This window comes from Salarias fasciatus, chromosome 20, assembly GCF_902148845.1.
Source record: "Salarias fasciatus chromosome 20, fSalaFa1.1, whole genome shotgun sequence".
NCBI lineage: Eukaryota > Metazoa > Chordata > Actinopteri > Blenniiformes > Blenniidae > Salarias > Salarias fasciatus.
The window spans coordinates 14,201,519-14,215,268 of NC_043764.1; the positions used below are offsets into that span (position 1 = coordinate 14,201,519).

Below are 13,750 nucleotides of genomic sequence, written 5' to 3' on the forward strand. Positions count from 1 at the left end.
AAGCTCTGAAAAAAAAAAAATCATTCTCTTGGATGGTTTATTCGCTTTTAAAAAGTTTTTTTTTAGAAATCTTTTGTGCGTTTCAAATAAAACAGTTCGAAACGAAATGAGACGAGCCCGTTCTTAAAAAAGACCTTGTATTTTGAAGACAAGTGGAGCTTACAAAGGTATTCCTCTTTTCAGTGAAGACATTGACAATCCCGTTCTGATTGACACACTGTATGTACAGTTGATATCAAACTCCTCCCGACTGCACCGTCTTTACACAGTCACATTATTCATCAGTTAAGAAAAGGTGAAGCTGGTCACATGCACAACTTCTTCCCACGACACAGATTCACACCGCCTTGTCAAAGGAGTCTATGAATTAGTACAAAAAAAACCAACGATGACTGAATGACAAGATTGTTTTGTTCTCTTTTTTTTTTCTTTCTTTTTTCTTCTCCCCCCTCCGCTCTTTTCCTGAGAGTCGGAGGCTCCGCCAAAGTCTCTTCCGCACAGCCGGCTTCCGTTTGGCATCCAGTCGTCACCGGGACGCGCCGCCGCAAACATTTCCCCCCTCATCTCCTCTCCCAAAGCCGCGCCTTCGCGCCGCCGACGTGAGGGCGCTGGAAGAATTAGAAAGACGCGCCGAAGACGGACGAGGCTCCAGGCTCTTCGGACACGGTCGCCGCCTCAGCGGCTTCCAGAAGCTTCAGGAAAATTCCCCAGCTCAGCATTTCTTCACAGAAGAAACTTCCCCCACTTTCATGGCCGGTGGAACCTGGAGAGGGAAAACAAGAAGAAAAAAAAAATCAGAGGGGCAGAGGGTGACTTTGTCATTGCACTCAGCCTTTACTGCTGCCATTAATCAGTTCTACGGAGCTATTTTTAGCACAGTCATTGAATTGTCTCTCCCATCCTCCCTCTGGGTCACTGTTACACTGTTACACCCCACAAGGACCCTGCCTTCCAAACGGGCTGAGCCAAGGACGCTGCCTCCTCAGAGCCTCTTCAGAGGACAGTCTCCCCCTCCCCCCGTTTGGAAGGACTCCCATCTATCTTTAGCTCCCCCAGCGCTCTCCGGACCGGCGAGGGGAGCTAAATTTAGAGCCCCGCAGCTAAAAATAGAGCAATGCATGCATTTCCCAGCTCCACACACGGACCTTCACAATACTGACCTCGTTAGGTGTTTGCTGGAGGCGTGCACTTCCATCTCCGTGCTTTTGAACTCGTTCAGCTCTTTTCGGATGGCAGCCTGCGGAAAAGGGGGGGTGGGGGGACAAAACCAAAAAATTATTAAGTGCATCCTGACCCACCAAGCTCAGCAATAAAAAAATAATAGATTGATCTAAATTTTCAAACTTATTTCTGTCACAATGCTGGTGAAGCCCAGTGGGACACAGTGAGCAACACACACCTTGTCTGCTGCTGACAGGCGAGTCCACGGCTTGTCTGCTCTCCTGTCGTAGTCCTGAGCTTTGGCCACCTCCACATAGTCGCTGAAGCGGATGAGGATCTTTCTGTCTCGGAGTTCGTCCACCGTGGGCCGCTGGTTGAGCTGGAATCAGAGTGGAAGGGACTGTTGAATGAGGCAGGCGTCCAGATGTTCAGGTGACAGCTGTGAACCCTGCATCGGTGGTTTACCTTTCTGTTGAGCCGCTGTTTGATCTCCCTCCTCTCCTCCTGCTCTGTCTGGTCATTTCTCTCTGGGGAAAATAAAACAAAAAAACACATTACTATTGATCTAATATGAAACAGTTTGAGCAACATGCACAAAGGAAAATTCGTGCAGCATTTATCAGGTTACAGTAGAGGCAGTGCGCACTCATGCGTCCTTTTGCTCCTAAATAATGCAATCCAGAGCGCCAATATGTAATGCAGCGACCCTGTTTTGTGAGAATTTTAATCGGAGACCTCACATTTAATTTCTGTCTTTTTTTTTTTTTTTTTTTTTTTTTTTGTTATTGATTTAATTATCGATCTGGGGAGGAGGCGGGATGTGTAGTAAAACTTACGCTTCAGGATGTTCCGGCTCTCCAGCTCCTCCACGTTGGGTCTCTGGCTCAGCCTCCTGCGGAGAAACACCAGAACCACGTTTTGCACCATTTTTTTTTCCTCCACTGAATCCCGCTCGATCCTCGCTAAACCGGCTGGAGTTTCTTCACTGTGCGCGTTCTCGAGAGGAATCCCCTATGTTTCCATCTCGCGTCCAGACCGCGGCTGTGGTGCTTGGGCAGAGGCGCTCCCCACATCTGGAAAAAGCCGCTGGACAAAAATCCGCGCTGATCTCCCGGCTGAGAATCGTCTCTCTACCACGGTGTCTTGTGGGAGCGCGCGCACGGGGGCATCGGGTGAAGCTGTCCACTGCACAGCGCCGCGGCAGCGCACGATCTCCTCACTACTATTCGCCACCGGCGCTTTTTGAAGTGGGTCGTGATGGGGCGCGCCGCGCGCAGTCTCCCTGGTTACTGCATGCGTAATGAGCGGAGGGGGCGGAGCCTCGGCGGGCTCCCGCTCACACGGCATCCCCAACCTGCCCCCCCCTCTCTACACTCCTACTCCCACTCCACAGGATGGATGCAAAGCAACATTTAGTCTTTGGAAATGCTTCACGTGCACCGGCTGTAACTAAAATACATATATATTTCATGCTGATCATACAGTCTAAGTTAAAAAAAAAGCAATCAAATTTTATTATTAATCTTTTCATCCATCCTATTTCTCACCGCCCGCTGCCTATATCCATCTATTTCTAAAGAATATATCAATTCGAGCAGCATCAGCCCAAAGCCTGCAGAATGAATATCAAGATGTAATCCTGTTCCGCGCTGTTCTCTCAGCATCAAGGTCTCCGCAAGAGCTCTTCAAAGTTCTGTTTCCTTTTTTAACCAGGATCCCCATGAATGTGTACTTTGTATGAATAATAAATGTGAGCTGCTCAAAGGGCTCAGCTTCAGACACACACACACACACACACACACACACACACACACACACACACACACACACACACACACACACACACACACACACACACACACACAAACACACACCACAGTGCACCTCCAGAGGTGGAAAGGACACAGACGGCAGAATGCCGCCGCACAGCGGGGGGGTCTCTTCACCCCTTCATCCCAGCAAACACGGGACTCTTTATAGCTTGGCTCTGAGCATGATCAAAGTTAGGTCACATGAAGTGAGACTGACACACACATACACACATACACACACACATAACAGAGCCACAATGGCTGGTGTAGACATGGTGTAGACAAAAATCTGTTAATAGTCTATTCAGTAGACGTCAGTTCATGGTTTTTTTTATGTAACTTGTCTTTAAATTAGGAGTTTTCAAACCTCCAACTCTTACACAAGTAATTCTTTGTTTAATATCAGATTTTACATTTGAAGATATGATGGGATACAAAGGCTGAAACAGAACAATTAGTATTTGTATCCTCCACTTATTCCAGCTCATCTTGTTTTCCTCTCAGAACTGAACATTCGTGCTCGTAAACATCCAAACTTTTCCCGCTTCTGATGCCAGGCGTCGTCCCCCGGGGAGGCCGGCCCCACACTTTCAGAACCACGACCTAAAGTGACACATCCCTGGCAGAATGAGGCATTACGAGATGGGCGCTGTGTTATTCTCAGCTCCTCCCAAACGCTGTTTTACCTCATTTCTGCGAGTAACAGTCGAGCAGGGAGTCTTTGTTAATTAACACGAATGACTAGACATCCAGGAATAGCGTGAGGAATAATTCAGCAGCTCGACTCCCCGAGTCAGTTCTCTTCAGGGAAGTGTGATTCAGAAATGTAACATGTAGCACACACACACACACACACACACACACACACACACACACACATATGTATATATCGGGAAAGTTATCAAAAGTCAATTAGTAGAAATTCCCATCTGTATCTTACGCATATAAATAACCCTGTAAAAAAAAACAAAACAAATGTGTTTCCACTATTATGTCAGTGTTTTCTTTGCACCTCCAGTGAAGTTCTACTGATCAAAGGTGTTTTTGATCAAACACAATCCCACTATCTCCCTCTCCCGCGACTGTTTCTTTATTTCACGACTCGTCTACAAACAAAGGGTAAAGTGTTCTCGCCACTCCAGAGACATTACATCTCAAACACACCAAGCCTGCGAAGCCACGGCGAACATCCACTGTATTATTGACCGGGCCGGCGAGTTGCTTAGCAACAACACTTGGTGTCTTGAAGACAATCGTCTTTCAGCAGAAATTTTCAGCTCTCCCTAGTAACACGGGAGAGGGTATTTCAGTGCTCTGCGTGCTCTACACACAGCTCTGTACCTATTTTTAGAAACGCACCACCTTCTTATTGTGTTTCTTGGCGAGGAGATTAAATTAGAAAGCTCTGTCAGTATCACACGTATCCCGTTCTGTTTTGCAGAGACCAAACGATTCATAAAATTTCATTGCTGTTCTGCTTTCAGGTGACAAGAAGACGGCTTATTTGGGAAGATCTCGCAGCCGGAGACAGCCGACTGAGTCAGTGCACCCACTGCCTCCTGCGCTATAAATTTAAAAGAGAAGTAAGACTGTTTTTTTTTTAAAAAAAAAAAAGAGGTATCCCCAGAATACCACAGTGACGCATAAACGCCTGCTGGAGCGAAGGAGTTTCCAGTTGACACCCGGGACGCTCTGCAGTAAATCGAGCTGGAGCAGAAAGTCTAACTAAGACAGCCACCGGAGGAATGAAAACTCCAAACAAAGGCATGAAAAAAAAAAAAAAAAAAAACGAGCGTGGGTGGCTGCAGCTTTGAGTCTTTTCTTTCAGATGCCAAGGAGACAGAATTGGACAAGTCTTGCTTTCTTCTTGGAATACAGTAGCTTCCCCACCAGCATCATCTGCTCCTCCTCCTCCTCCTCCTCCTGCTATTATTTCTGCTGATATAACTTGTGGAGAGGAGAGGGAGCGCATGTGGAGATACATTATTGAACAGTGCCGGGAGCTAAGATTAGAAACGGCGGCGAGCGGCTGCAGCACAGGCGCGAGGCGGGGAGTCTCTAAAGATAGAAAGGTCATCCATCACTGACACAATGGACAGACAGACTGTTATTATCTCCCGTAAGTTTTCTGCCCCGTCGGCAGCTAACGTGAGCGTGGGGTTTTCTCCTTCCCTCGGAGGAGAGCCGGGGGAGTCGCACACAAATCCAGATGAGCTCTGACGGATTGTTTTGTCATTGAGTATGAAAAACCGAGGAAATCTATGTTTTTTCCCTCTGCCTCCTCCACTCGTCTGAGCTATATTCAGCCGCGATGCTAAAAACTGCTCACATGAGAAGAGCTCCTGAATGACTTGTTGCATCTCCGTAAATCATTCATTCATTCACATCTTTAAAGAAAAACACAGCTTTCATTAAAAATCACTTGAACTTCAAGTCTCAAAACACCAACCCTGCAAGTTTTTTTTTTTTTTCTGTTTGCTCACAAACTTGAAAACACATCTACGCATTTATCGGCAGCAACAATAAAGCATTTTGTTCCAGGGAGTCTAAGAATAGAGAGGAAGGCCGTATTATTAGACGCCTCACAGACAGGCGATAGATCTGGTTCGTTGGAAAGTGTGGGTGGCTCCCTGAGCTCGGCTGCGAGTTATTACACTGCGGGGTTACGCAACGGCGTGGCGTGCCCCTGTTTTGATACTCGGGTGTGAGTGAGGGCTGAGTCTTGTGACACACACTCACACACACACACACCAGACCACTGCTGTCAGTGTTCGGGCAAGAAGATTCTCAGGCGGATTAGAAAAAAAAAAAAGAAACCAAACAAGTTGTTCTATTAATGTCCTCGCAGGACATTTATAGCTCATACAGGCATCCGCAGCACTTCTCGTACCAACACTTGTGTGTCTGTACATGTTGCTCCTCCGAGACCGAGAATCGTGCGAATTCGAGGAGATCCAGTCACTCGCTGAGGAACATGAGCATTTTTCTCCTGCCAAAAGATTTTGGCGATTTGGATGGCTCACTGCTTTAATTACCGTAGGTATAACAGTCTCCAGACAGGGAATCGTCTCAGTTTTAGTTAAAATGGTTAAGTGCTGCAGTGGAAAATATTAAAGAGGCTTTTCAAAACCAATATGGGCCCCGAGTCAAGAGTTACGACGCCGAAGCGGCCTCATCTGAGCAGCAGCAGCCTGGCAGAGAAAAACCAAGTCTGTGCAAAATGATCAGTTAATCCATTCAGATCTGCTTTTCTGTCTTATTTCTACAAGCTCCTGTTGTTTAAATGAGATAATCAAGCTTAATCCTGGGAGGAAATTTGTCCAGATCTTGTGTGAAGCTTGCCTGTTGCACAGTGAGGTTTTGAACAAAACGCCGCTGAATAAGCAACAATAGATGAGTTACATATTTTTTGGATGGTTAAAACAAAACAAGTTACAGACACACACAGCTTCAACACCCTGGTATTGATTCCTTGTGCCCCTTAAACCCACATTCGTGGAAAAAAAAATAAGATGTTGTGGAGTGCTCTTGTTTTGAGCTCGTTTCTCAGAACCTGTCGACGACAGCTCGAACTTCAAATCATCAAACACGTGTCTGATCAGCTCAGACGGGCTGTTAGTGCCCGATTTGTGTGAACAACACAAATATGTTGGCTGACTCGCAGCAAATGGTAGAATGGGATGCGTTCCCATCGCAGTGTGTGACCAGGCTTCAGTCTGGAGGGGATGCTCACCGGCCGTCAACGCGCAACAAAGGCCTCCGTTTTATGTCAGTTTCAATTTGTGCGTTTTATACTTGTCCATATTGTACGTTTGAATTTTAGCACTTTATTCATTACTTTATTAAACTCTTGGAAAATGTGTCACTTCCTCCTGGGATCAATAAAGTATACAGATCCTTCAGAAATCTGAGAATCCTGATCTGAAGCATCAACCAGACTAAAACACAGGCGGCAGAAAGATCAAAGTTACTCAGACAGCTGTAGAGTTCTGGAGAAGACGCCGCCGCTTACTTGGCCAGTTTCATCTCGATCTGCTGGCGGATTTCCTGGCGCTCCTGGTCGCTCCTCGCTGGGAAGATGTTCCGGTCCTCCAGCTCCTGCTTGCTGGGTCGATTTCGTAGTTTGACAGCCAGCAACTCCTTCCTTAGCCTGCGAGGAAGTGTGCCTGCAGCCACGCAAACACACAACAAGACAGCGAAGACATCAGCCCGGGTACGGACCTCTCTGTGAGTTCAATTCTTTAACAGCAGCACTCAGACGTGGTGATTTGGAATAAAATCAAGATTTTTAGAGCAGCATCAGATTGAAGAAAGGTTCAACAGCTCAGGTTCACCAGTGGATGTAGTTCAGGCTACATTTACTTGTTTTTATTGTCGTTCCCATGGGGAAAATGAGTCGCCCCCCCCCCCTGGGACTCACCGGAGATGACGGACTCGTTCCAGCCGTCCAGGTCCGTCGGGAGGCCTGAGGTGTTGGAGAAGCACTGGTCCAGCCGCACGTTCTCCTTGTTCTCCTCCGCCTCCTTCTTGGGCCAGTCGGACCCCCCACCTCCTACGCAGCCGCCCCCGAAAGGAGACGTGTGCTGGTTCTCCGAGCTGCAGGAGCGCGAGAGCCGGCCGTCGGAGCACCAGAGTCGCGGGGGCGAGCCCTGCTCACACCCCTCATGGACACTGAGGAGACACGGGGACAACGGGAAAGACTGTAAATCATTCTGTGGGATGTTAATGACAGTAAATTTTTAAAATGACTTTGATGTTGAATACACAGTAAATTCTGAAAGACAATCAGCTGCTGGAGATGAAGAGATACCAGAGGGGAGGAAAAGAATTTTGGTGTGACAAGAAAGAATGATGCTGTTGTTGATGCATGTTGTAGATAGTAGAAGAGAAAGAACAGAGCATGGCAGCGGTCCAGCGCTGATTGTGTGAGAAGACATCTTATGTAAACAGTTGTGAGGGGCCGGCTCCAACACTCACCTCTCCTGTCTGTTCTTGGAAGCGAAGGCTCTCTGCAGTTCCTCCATGATGCAGCTAGGGGGCATTGGAGGATGCATCATATTGCCTAGATGTGGGGAGCCTGAGGAGTTGGCCAGGGGCCCTCGGAGGGGCAGGGTCATCGAAGCCATGCTCTCTGTGGCCCTGGGCGGAGGCTCCTTGGGGAGGTAGGAGTTTGGCAGGTGAGCAGGAAGTGACACCGGGCCTGAATCTGACAAGACGGGAAGAAGGTGGAAACATCCGTCAGCCATGATCACAGCTTAAGAGAAACACGACTTTCTAAACACACGTCTCTGACCGATACTTAACCCGTACGGACTCACCGTCACCGCTGCTCAGCTGGGGCAGGAGTTTTGGAGGTACTTGTGGTGGAGACGTTCCTGGAGGAATCTCCTCCTCCGCTCGCTCTTCCGTCCGCTCCCCCATGTCCTGCAGGCCCTCCGGTAAATCCCCAGCAGGGTGCACCTCCTCGTCTCCGTCCTCCTCCTGCTGCGGTACATTCTCCTCCACTCGCTCACAGTCGTGCAGAGGGGCGGCTACTGAGGAGCAGGAATAGAACGCAATTTTATTTTAATGGGATTACTGAAAGCTAAAATATGAGTCTTTCAGTGTAAGGACTTTTAGAGGATGAGTGCTGTTCTGTTGTAGTTTCCTCACACAAAATGTCAAGAGAGATAATTAATAAACATTAAATGAATTTTAAGAAAAATCTTATGTTTTTATATCTATTTTGAAATAATGACATACAGCGTACATGTGTATCCTATATGGCTGTGAAGTGTCTTCGTGTGTCTTTGGCGCCCTCTATTGGTCAACATACAGAAGTAGTTTCCCGTGGTTTCTTCATTTAGTTTCTCTGCCACCACTGTCCTGCAGGTTTGGACGTCTTCCTCACCCTGAGCTGGCTGCAGGGCTTCACGGTTCACCACTACAAACTCCTCTCTTCGCTCGGTTTCAGCAATCTGGTGTGAGCTCTGTCAACCTCATAACTCCACCTGGTAACCTCCATTCAGTGTCATCGGGGCCGGTCTCACCTGAAGGGGGGTGCTCCTCCTCAGGACCAAGGTATTCCACACTGCTGACAGTGAGGTTTTGATTCAGGGGGCCGCCAAACCCCCCCAGCAGGACCGCACCGTCTGAGCAGCAACCCTGGGTGGGCGAGTTTGGATCGTGGCATAAAAGACCGCTGGATAATGCTACATCTGGAAATTGAGAGCAGAAAAATGTGGCATTTGTGAGATCATGAAGGTGTGACTGTGTGTAAAAATCAAAAACACTGAGGTATTTTAACTGCCTGCCTATAGCTCTACCAGCGGTCACACAGTCCTAAATAAACAAGGTGAAACAGAGCAACAGACCTCCGATGTGTGACCAACTGGGCTTTTCCTAAATGACATTCTGGGCTGAAGTCACCTTGGTTCAACACCTCTCTCCATTACAGCCAGAGCATCATATTTAGGCCTGTGTTCAGCAAACGCACGGCGGCTTTTTAAAGCAGACACACTGTACAAGGTGACTGGGGGACGAATCGGAGGAAAACACTCACATGACGGGCAAGATGGGGCAAAAGCAGAAGTTCACATACTTATTCTAAAACAGTAAAATCTTCCAAATCTCCCAAAATGAAAAAAAAAAATCAAGGTCAGAAATGTACTCCAGCATAAAGCTAAAGTAGATTTTTATTCTTAAACTTTGATTAACTGTTTTAAAAAAGGCCTCTGAACATAAAATACAACTGTTGTTGCCATAATTTATTTAGATACAGCATTATTTTCTGAGCTATTTAACACACTTCTCTTCTCCTCATTCAATCATTGATGTGACTTCAGTTTAACTTCTGCAACTCGAGTCACTGCAGCTCTAAATCATCTGCAGACTTGAAAAACAATAACAAGCCACTGTTAGGACTATAAAATATACATTTTACATTCAAATCAAGGGAGCAAAACAAAAAGTTGCTGAGAAATGCTCGAGTAAAGCACAGACAGCTGAAAGATCTGCTAAAGTAACATCATGAAGTATAAATGCCGTGTTACGTACAATCTCAGTTCAGATGAATTACTGTAATTTTAACAGAAATGTTGAAAAATGTCCTGCTGAATTTTTTTTATATGATTTGTTGATAAGAACAGCAATTTAGTGACCACAATGCACAGCAGCAACCTACCAAAAAATGTAGACTGGTAACACACTGACACACACAGACACAGATAACATACACACCAGAACATCAGCTGATTGTGCTGTGATGTTATCTTTGATATTATGTGGAAGAAACCTCATCACATCGTAATTTAAAGCTTTTTTATTGCCCTTAACATTTTTCACAGTGTGACAAAGCAAAATGGAGCACAGTGCGAGATGAAAGCTTTCTCATTTTCAGTGTTTAGCGTCCTACATTTCTTTGAATCTAATCTAATCTGTGTGTTTCCCCCCCGTGTCCCTCTGTACCTGTAGAACTCTGCTTGAGCTTCTCGTTTTTCTTTTTCCTCCATTTCCAGGGCTTGAAGATGCGGCCCAGGGTGGCCAGCTTGCTGTTGCGTCGGATGGGTGGAGTGTGCACGCCGGTCACCAGGCAGCCCGTCCTCAGCACCCTCTGCTGGTCCACCAGCTCGACTGCGGGGGGGGGGGGATGACCACGGGTGAGGAGGGAGGCGGGCGAGGGCGTGAGGACGAACAGCATCAGGGACGAGGAGGTGACGAGTGTGGACGGGGAGGGATACAAGAACTCAATTAGTATGCACACCTTACTGAATAAACGGTGATGAAGTCCAAGTGCTGTGAACAGATTGAATTAGAAAGACTAATTTGATCACGGCTCACTCCCTCACGGCTGTCATTTTCCAGCGGCTTCCTCCCCTCTGAGCCCCACGTCATGTTTTCAAAACAAAAAGCCTTTACATTCTAAATTTGGGAGGGAAATATGGAAGCAGATGGGATTAAGAGGCAACAACAAAAATCCCTCCATCCATTCATGCGGTTCATATCTGTGTGTTACTTTGCTGCTCGGACCTCATGCGCTCACGTCTCTGTTATTTTTCAACAAGGAGAAATACAGTTTTTAATCTACTTTCGGATTTCCATTGTCTTCCAGTTTGTCTTTCAGGGACACATATTCAACATACTGTAAACACTGCACACACAGCCGGCAACGACAGATGAGAAAATAAATGTTAGAGTAGCAATAACAAAACCATGTCTCAATGAAATGCTGCTAAACCTTAAAGAAATGCAACAATCTCAGCAAGGCACAGTTCACGGCTTTCATTTATCTATAATTCATCTCATGTGACAGACGAGCTGTTCTCACTTCGCTGCTCTGCCTGTTCCCTTCTCTGCCTTCAAATGAAACTTAGTCTTTGAATGAGCCACGGTTATGACTCATATCAGACAAAGTGTACAGATTCATGCGCTCACAGTGCTGCTGGGTTCCCTGTGAATAGCTCGAAAGCGGAAATGTACAATAAATGTCATGTTGTTAAGAGCTGCATGCGTCAGTGTGACTAAAATGAAGCGATATTTGCCTTCTCCAGGCACATATCTTTGTTTAAAGGAGGAGGAGGAGGAGGAGGAGGAGACAAGGATTTGGGATGGAGGAGGTCTGGGGGGGAAGAGGGGGGGATTTGCAGAGTGGCTCAGTGTGATGTGAAGTACAGTGATGGAGGAGGGAGGATAAAGCTGACTGTGGTTCATGCCTCTCTTTTGAAATGCTTGCTTCATCTCTGAAGCACATGGTGAAAGTGGATGCTGGCAGTGATTGGGGGAGGAGTGTGGAAAAGATGGAGAGCGAGGAAAGGGAGGGATGAAAAAGCACAGGAGAAAAACATATATGAGGAACAAAAACACATATGGAAGCAAAAGATGGTGTGAAGGGGAGTGAAGCGAAAGCTCAGAGGAAAGGAAGGGAAAAGTAACAGAAGTGAGAAGGAAAAGAGAAAGGAAGAGATGAAAGGAGGTAGTTTCTCGCTGGATGTTTGACCCTAAACGTTCCCGGAAACAGGTCAGTTGACCATGTACGCCCGTCATCATCCTCACTACTGTCACACATGCAGCGTGCCAGACGTGGCGCCGCACGCAGAATCCAGGTCAAGCTGGAAGGAAACGCACCCAGAAAGGAGGGGGAAAAAAAAAAAAGCTTAAGGGAGGGGGGGGTTGTGTCTGTGTGAGGGAAAGAGAGAGACTGTGAGTGTGTGTGTGTGTGTGTGTGTGTAAGTGTGTGTATGTGTGTTTGTGTGGAGAGGAGAGAAAGGGGGAGGAGGTGGGGTCAGGCCCGCTGCTGTTGCTATGGCGACCACATCCAGATGCTGCCGCAGCAGTGGGAACCAGGGTGGGGGGAGGCGGAGCGAGTCAGGCTCAGAGAAGGGGAGGAGAGAGAGAGAGAGAGAGAGAGAGAGAGAGGAGCCCCCCTGCACAGGCACCACCGTCACATCTAAAGCCAGCGGCTGCACCCAGTGCATTGTGGGTAGATGGTGAAGCCACATGGAGGACGAGCTCCGTCTGCGCTTTGAAAGCGGGAAGGAGGATGGGGAGGGAGGGAGGAGGAGAGAAGGGGGATTCCAGGGAGAAGAGGCGAGAAGGAGAGGTGGGAGGGGGCTGTTGCTATACGGAAGAGCTTGCAGGAGAATCTGGCGTCGTCCAATCACGGGCCGCCTATTTATAATGCATATCAAGTAACACTTCATTTTTCATAGAAGAGGTGGTTACTCAAAGAAAATGACAGGAGTCTGGATGGAGCTCGGGAATTAGGTGAAAAACACATGCATGGACAGCAAGATTTCCTTTATCTGCTGGGTGGGGATGCATCAAAATGTGTGTCACACAGGCATGAATCGACTGCACGCACCATGTGGCGGCGATGTGTTAATTCCAATTAATATGCTAATACAAATAGGATTTATCAAATCCATGTGTCAAGCAGGGCACCAGTAGTGTGTCTGATTCCTCTGTTACCCACGCCCAGGCACAGCGCAGCGCCTGTCAGGTGGTCCTGTCACAGCGTTACGCCGAAGAGATTTAAACCCCAGTTACAAAAAAAGACATTATAAGAATCAAAACTGACCTCAGGATTGCAGTTAAATCTAAGCAAATGAATTTGATGCTGCGTTGGAGCAGCCTGGAGTTAGAAATGACTGAAGAATGGAATAATCACGGGCATATGATAATGTAACCTGGCTGGGAAAGTAAAACAGAGCGCCTTGGTGCGTCACCAGGGACCACACCCCACTTAACCAGCTCGTCAGCACATTCAGGAGCACAGGAACCCTCCTCACACACACACCGAGCGAATCCGGTGCTCAAAGTGACCCCTACCTAACAAGGAGGCGTTTTCTCTGTGGGAAGCGTGAAAAATAACAGTCATACTTCAGAGATGCTATGTCAACAGTGGAGTGCTGCTCGGTCGTTACTTCTGCTGTGACACTGACAACTATGAAGACAAAGCATGTCGATGATCCGTGAATACGGATATGAACCTGTTTGAGACCCATTCAGGTTTTGCAATGAAGCAGATTATCAGATATATCAGGAGCGCAGTTTGAGCAGCAAGTTGTATGAGGAAACAGCCTTGTTCTCCTGATTCACCCAACAAACCCATTCTCTGAGTGCACTTGTGCTTCTAAAGCTCACGGAGTTTGTTTTGAATAACAAATCAGACTATAAAATGCTACTCCACTATTAATGATACCAATGACAGTTTTACTAAATTAGATATGCAGAACCTTATATCAAGAACATGTGCTTGAAACTGTTCAAAGAGATTATTGTTCAGACAATAAAAAAATATT

General features: G+C 47.0%; 1 protein-coding gene across 2 annotated transcripts in view; it reads right to left on the bottom strand.

The window, feature by feature from the left end:
* Positions 1–123: 123 nt before the first annotated feature.
* The window catches only part of phactr3a (phosphatase and actin regulator 3a), a 33,088-nt gene continuing 19,461 nt past the window's right edge, over positions 124–13,750 (bottom strand). The window contains exons 2-12 of one of the 2 annotated variants that reach the window (XM_030119096.1): positions 10,419–10,583; positions 9,002–9,169; positions 8,291–8,503; positions 7,950–8,178; positions 7,393–7,643; positions 6,985–7,138; positions 1,998–2,053; positions 1,627–1,688; positions 1,400–1,540; positions 1,161–1,237; positions 124–763 (exon numbers count right to left, since the gene is read on the bottom strand). In XM_030119096.1, the coding sequence (XP_029974956.1) occupies positions 748–763; positions 1,161–1,237; positions 1,400–1,540; positions 1,627–1,688; positions 1,998–2,053; positions 6,985–7,138; positions 7,393–7,643; positions 7,950–8,178; positions 8,291–8,503; positions 9,002–9,169; positions 10,419–10,583 (1,532 nt within the window). In that variant the 3' untranslated portion in view covers positions 124–747. Of the gene's footprint in view, positions 764–1,160; positions 1,238–1,399; positions 1,541–1,626; positions 1,689–1,997; positions 2,054–6,984; positions 7,139–7,392; positions 7,644–7,949; positions 8,179–8,290; positions 8,507–9,001; positions 9,170–10,418; positions 10,584–13,750 lie in introns of both variants that reach the window. The other variant, XM_030119095.1, reaches the window with a different exon arrangement.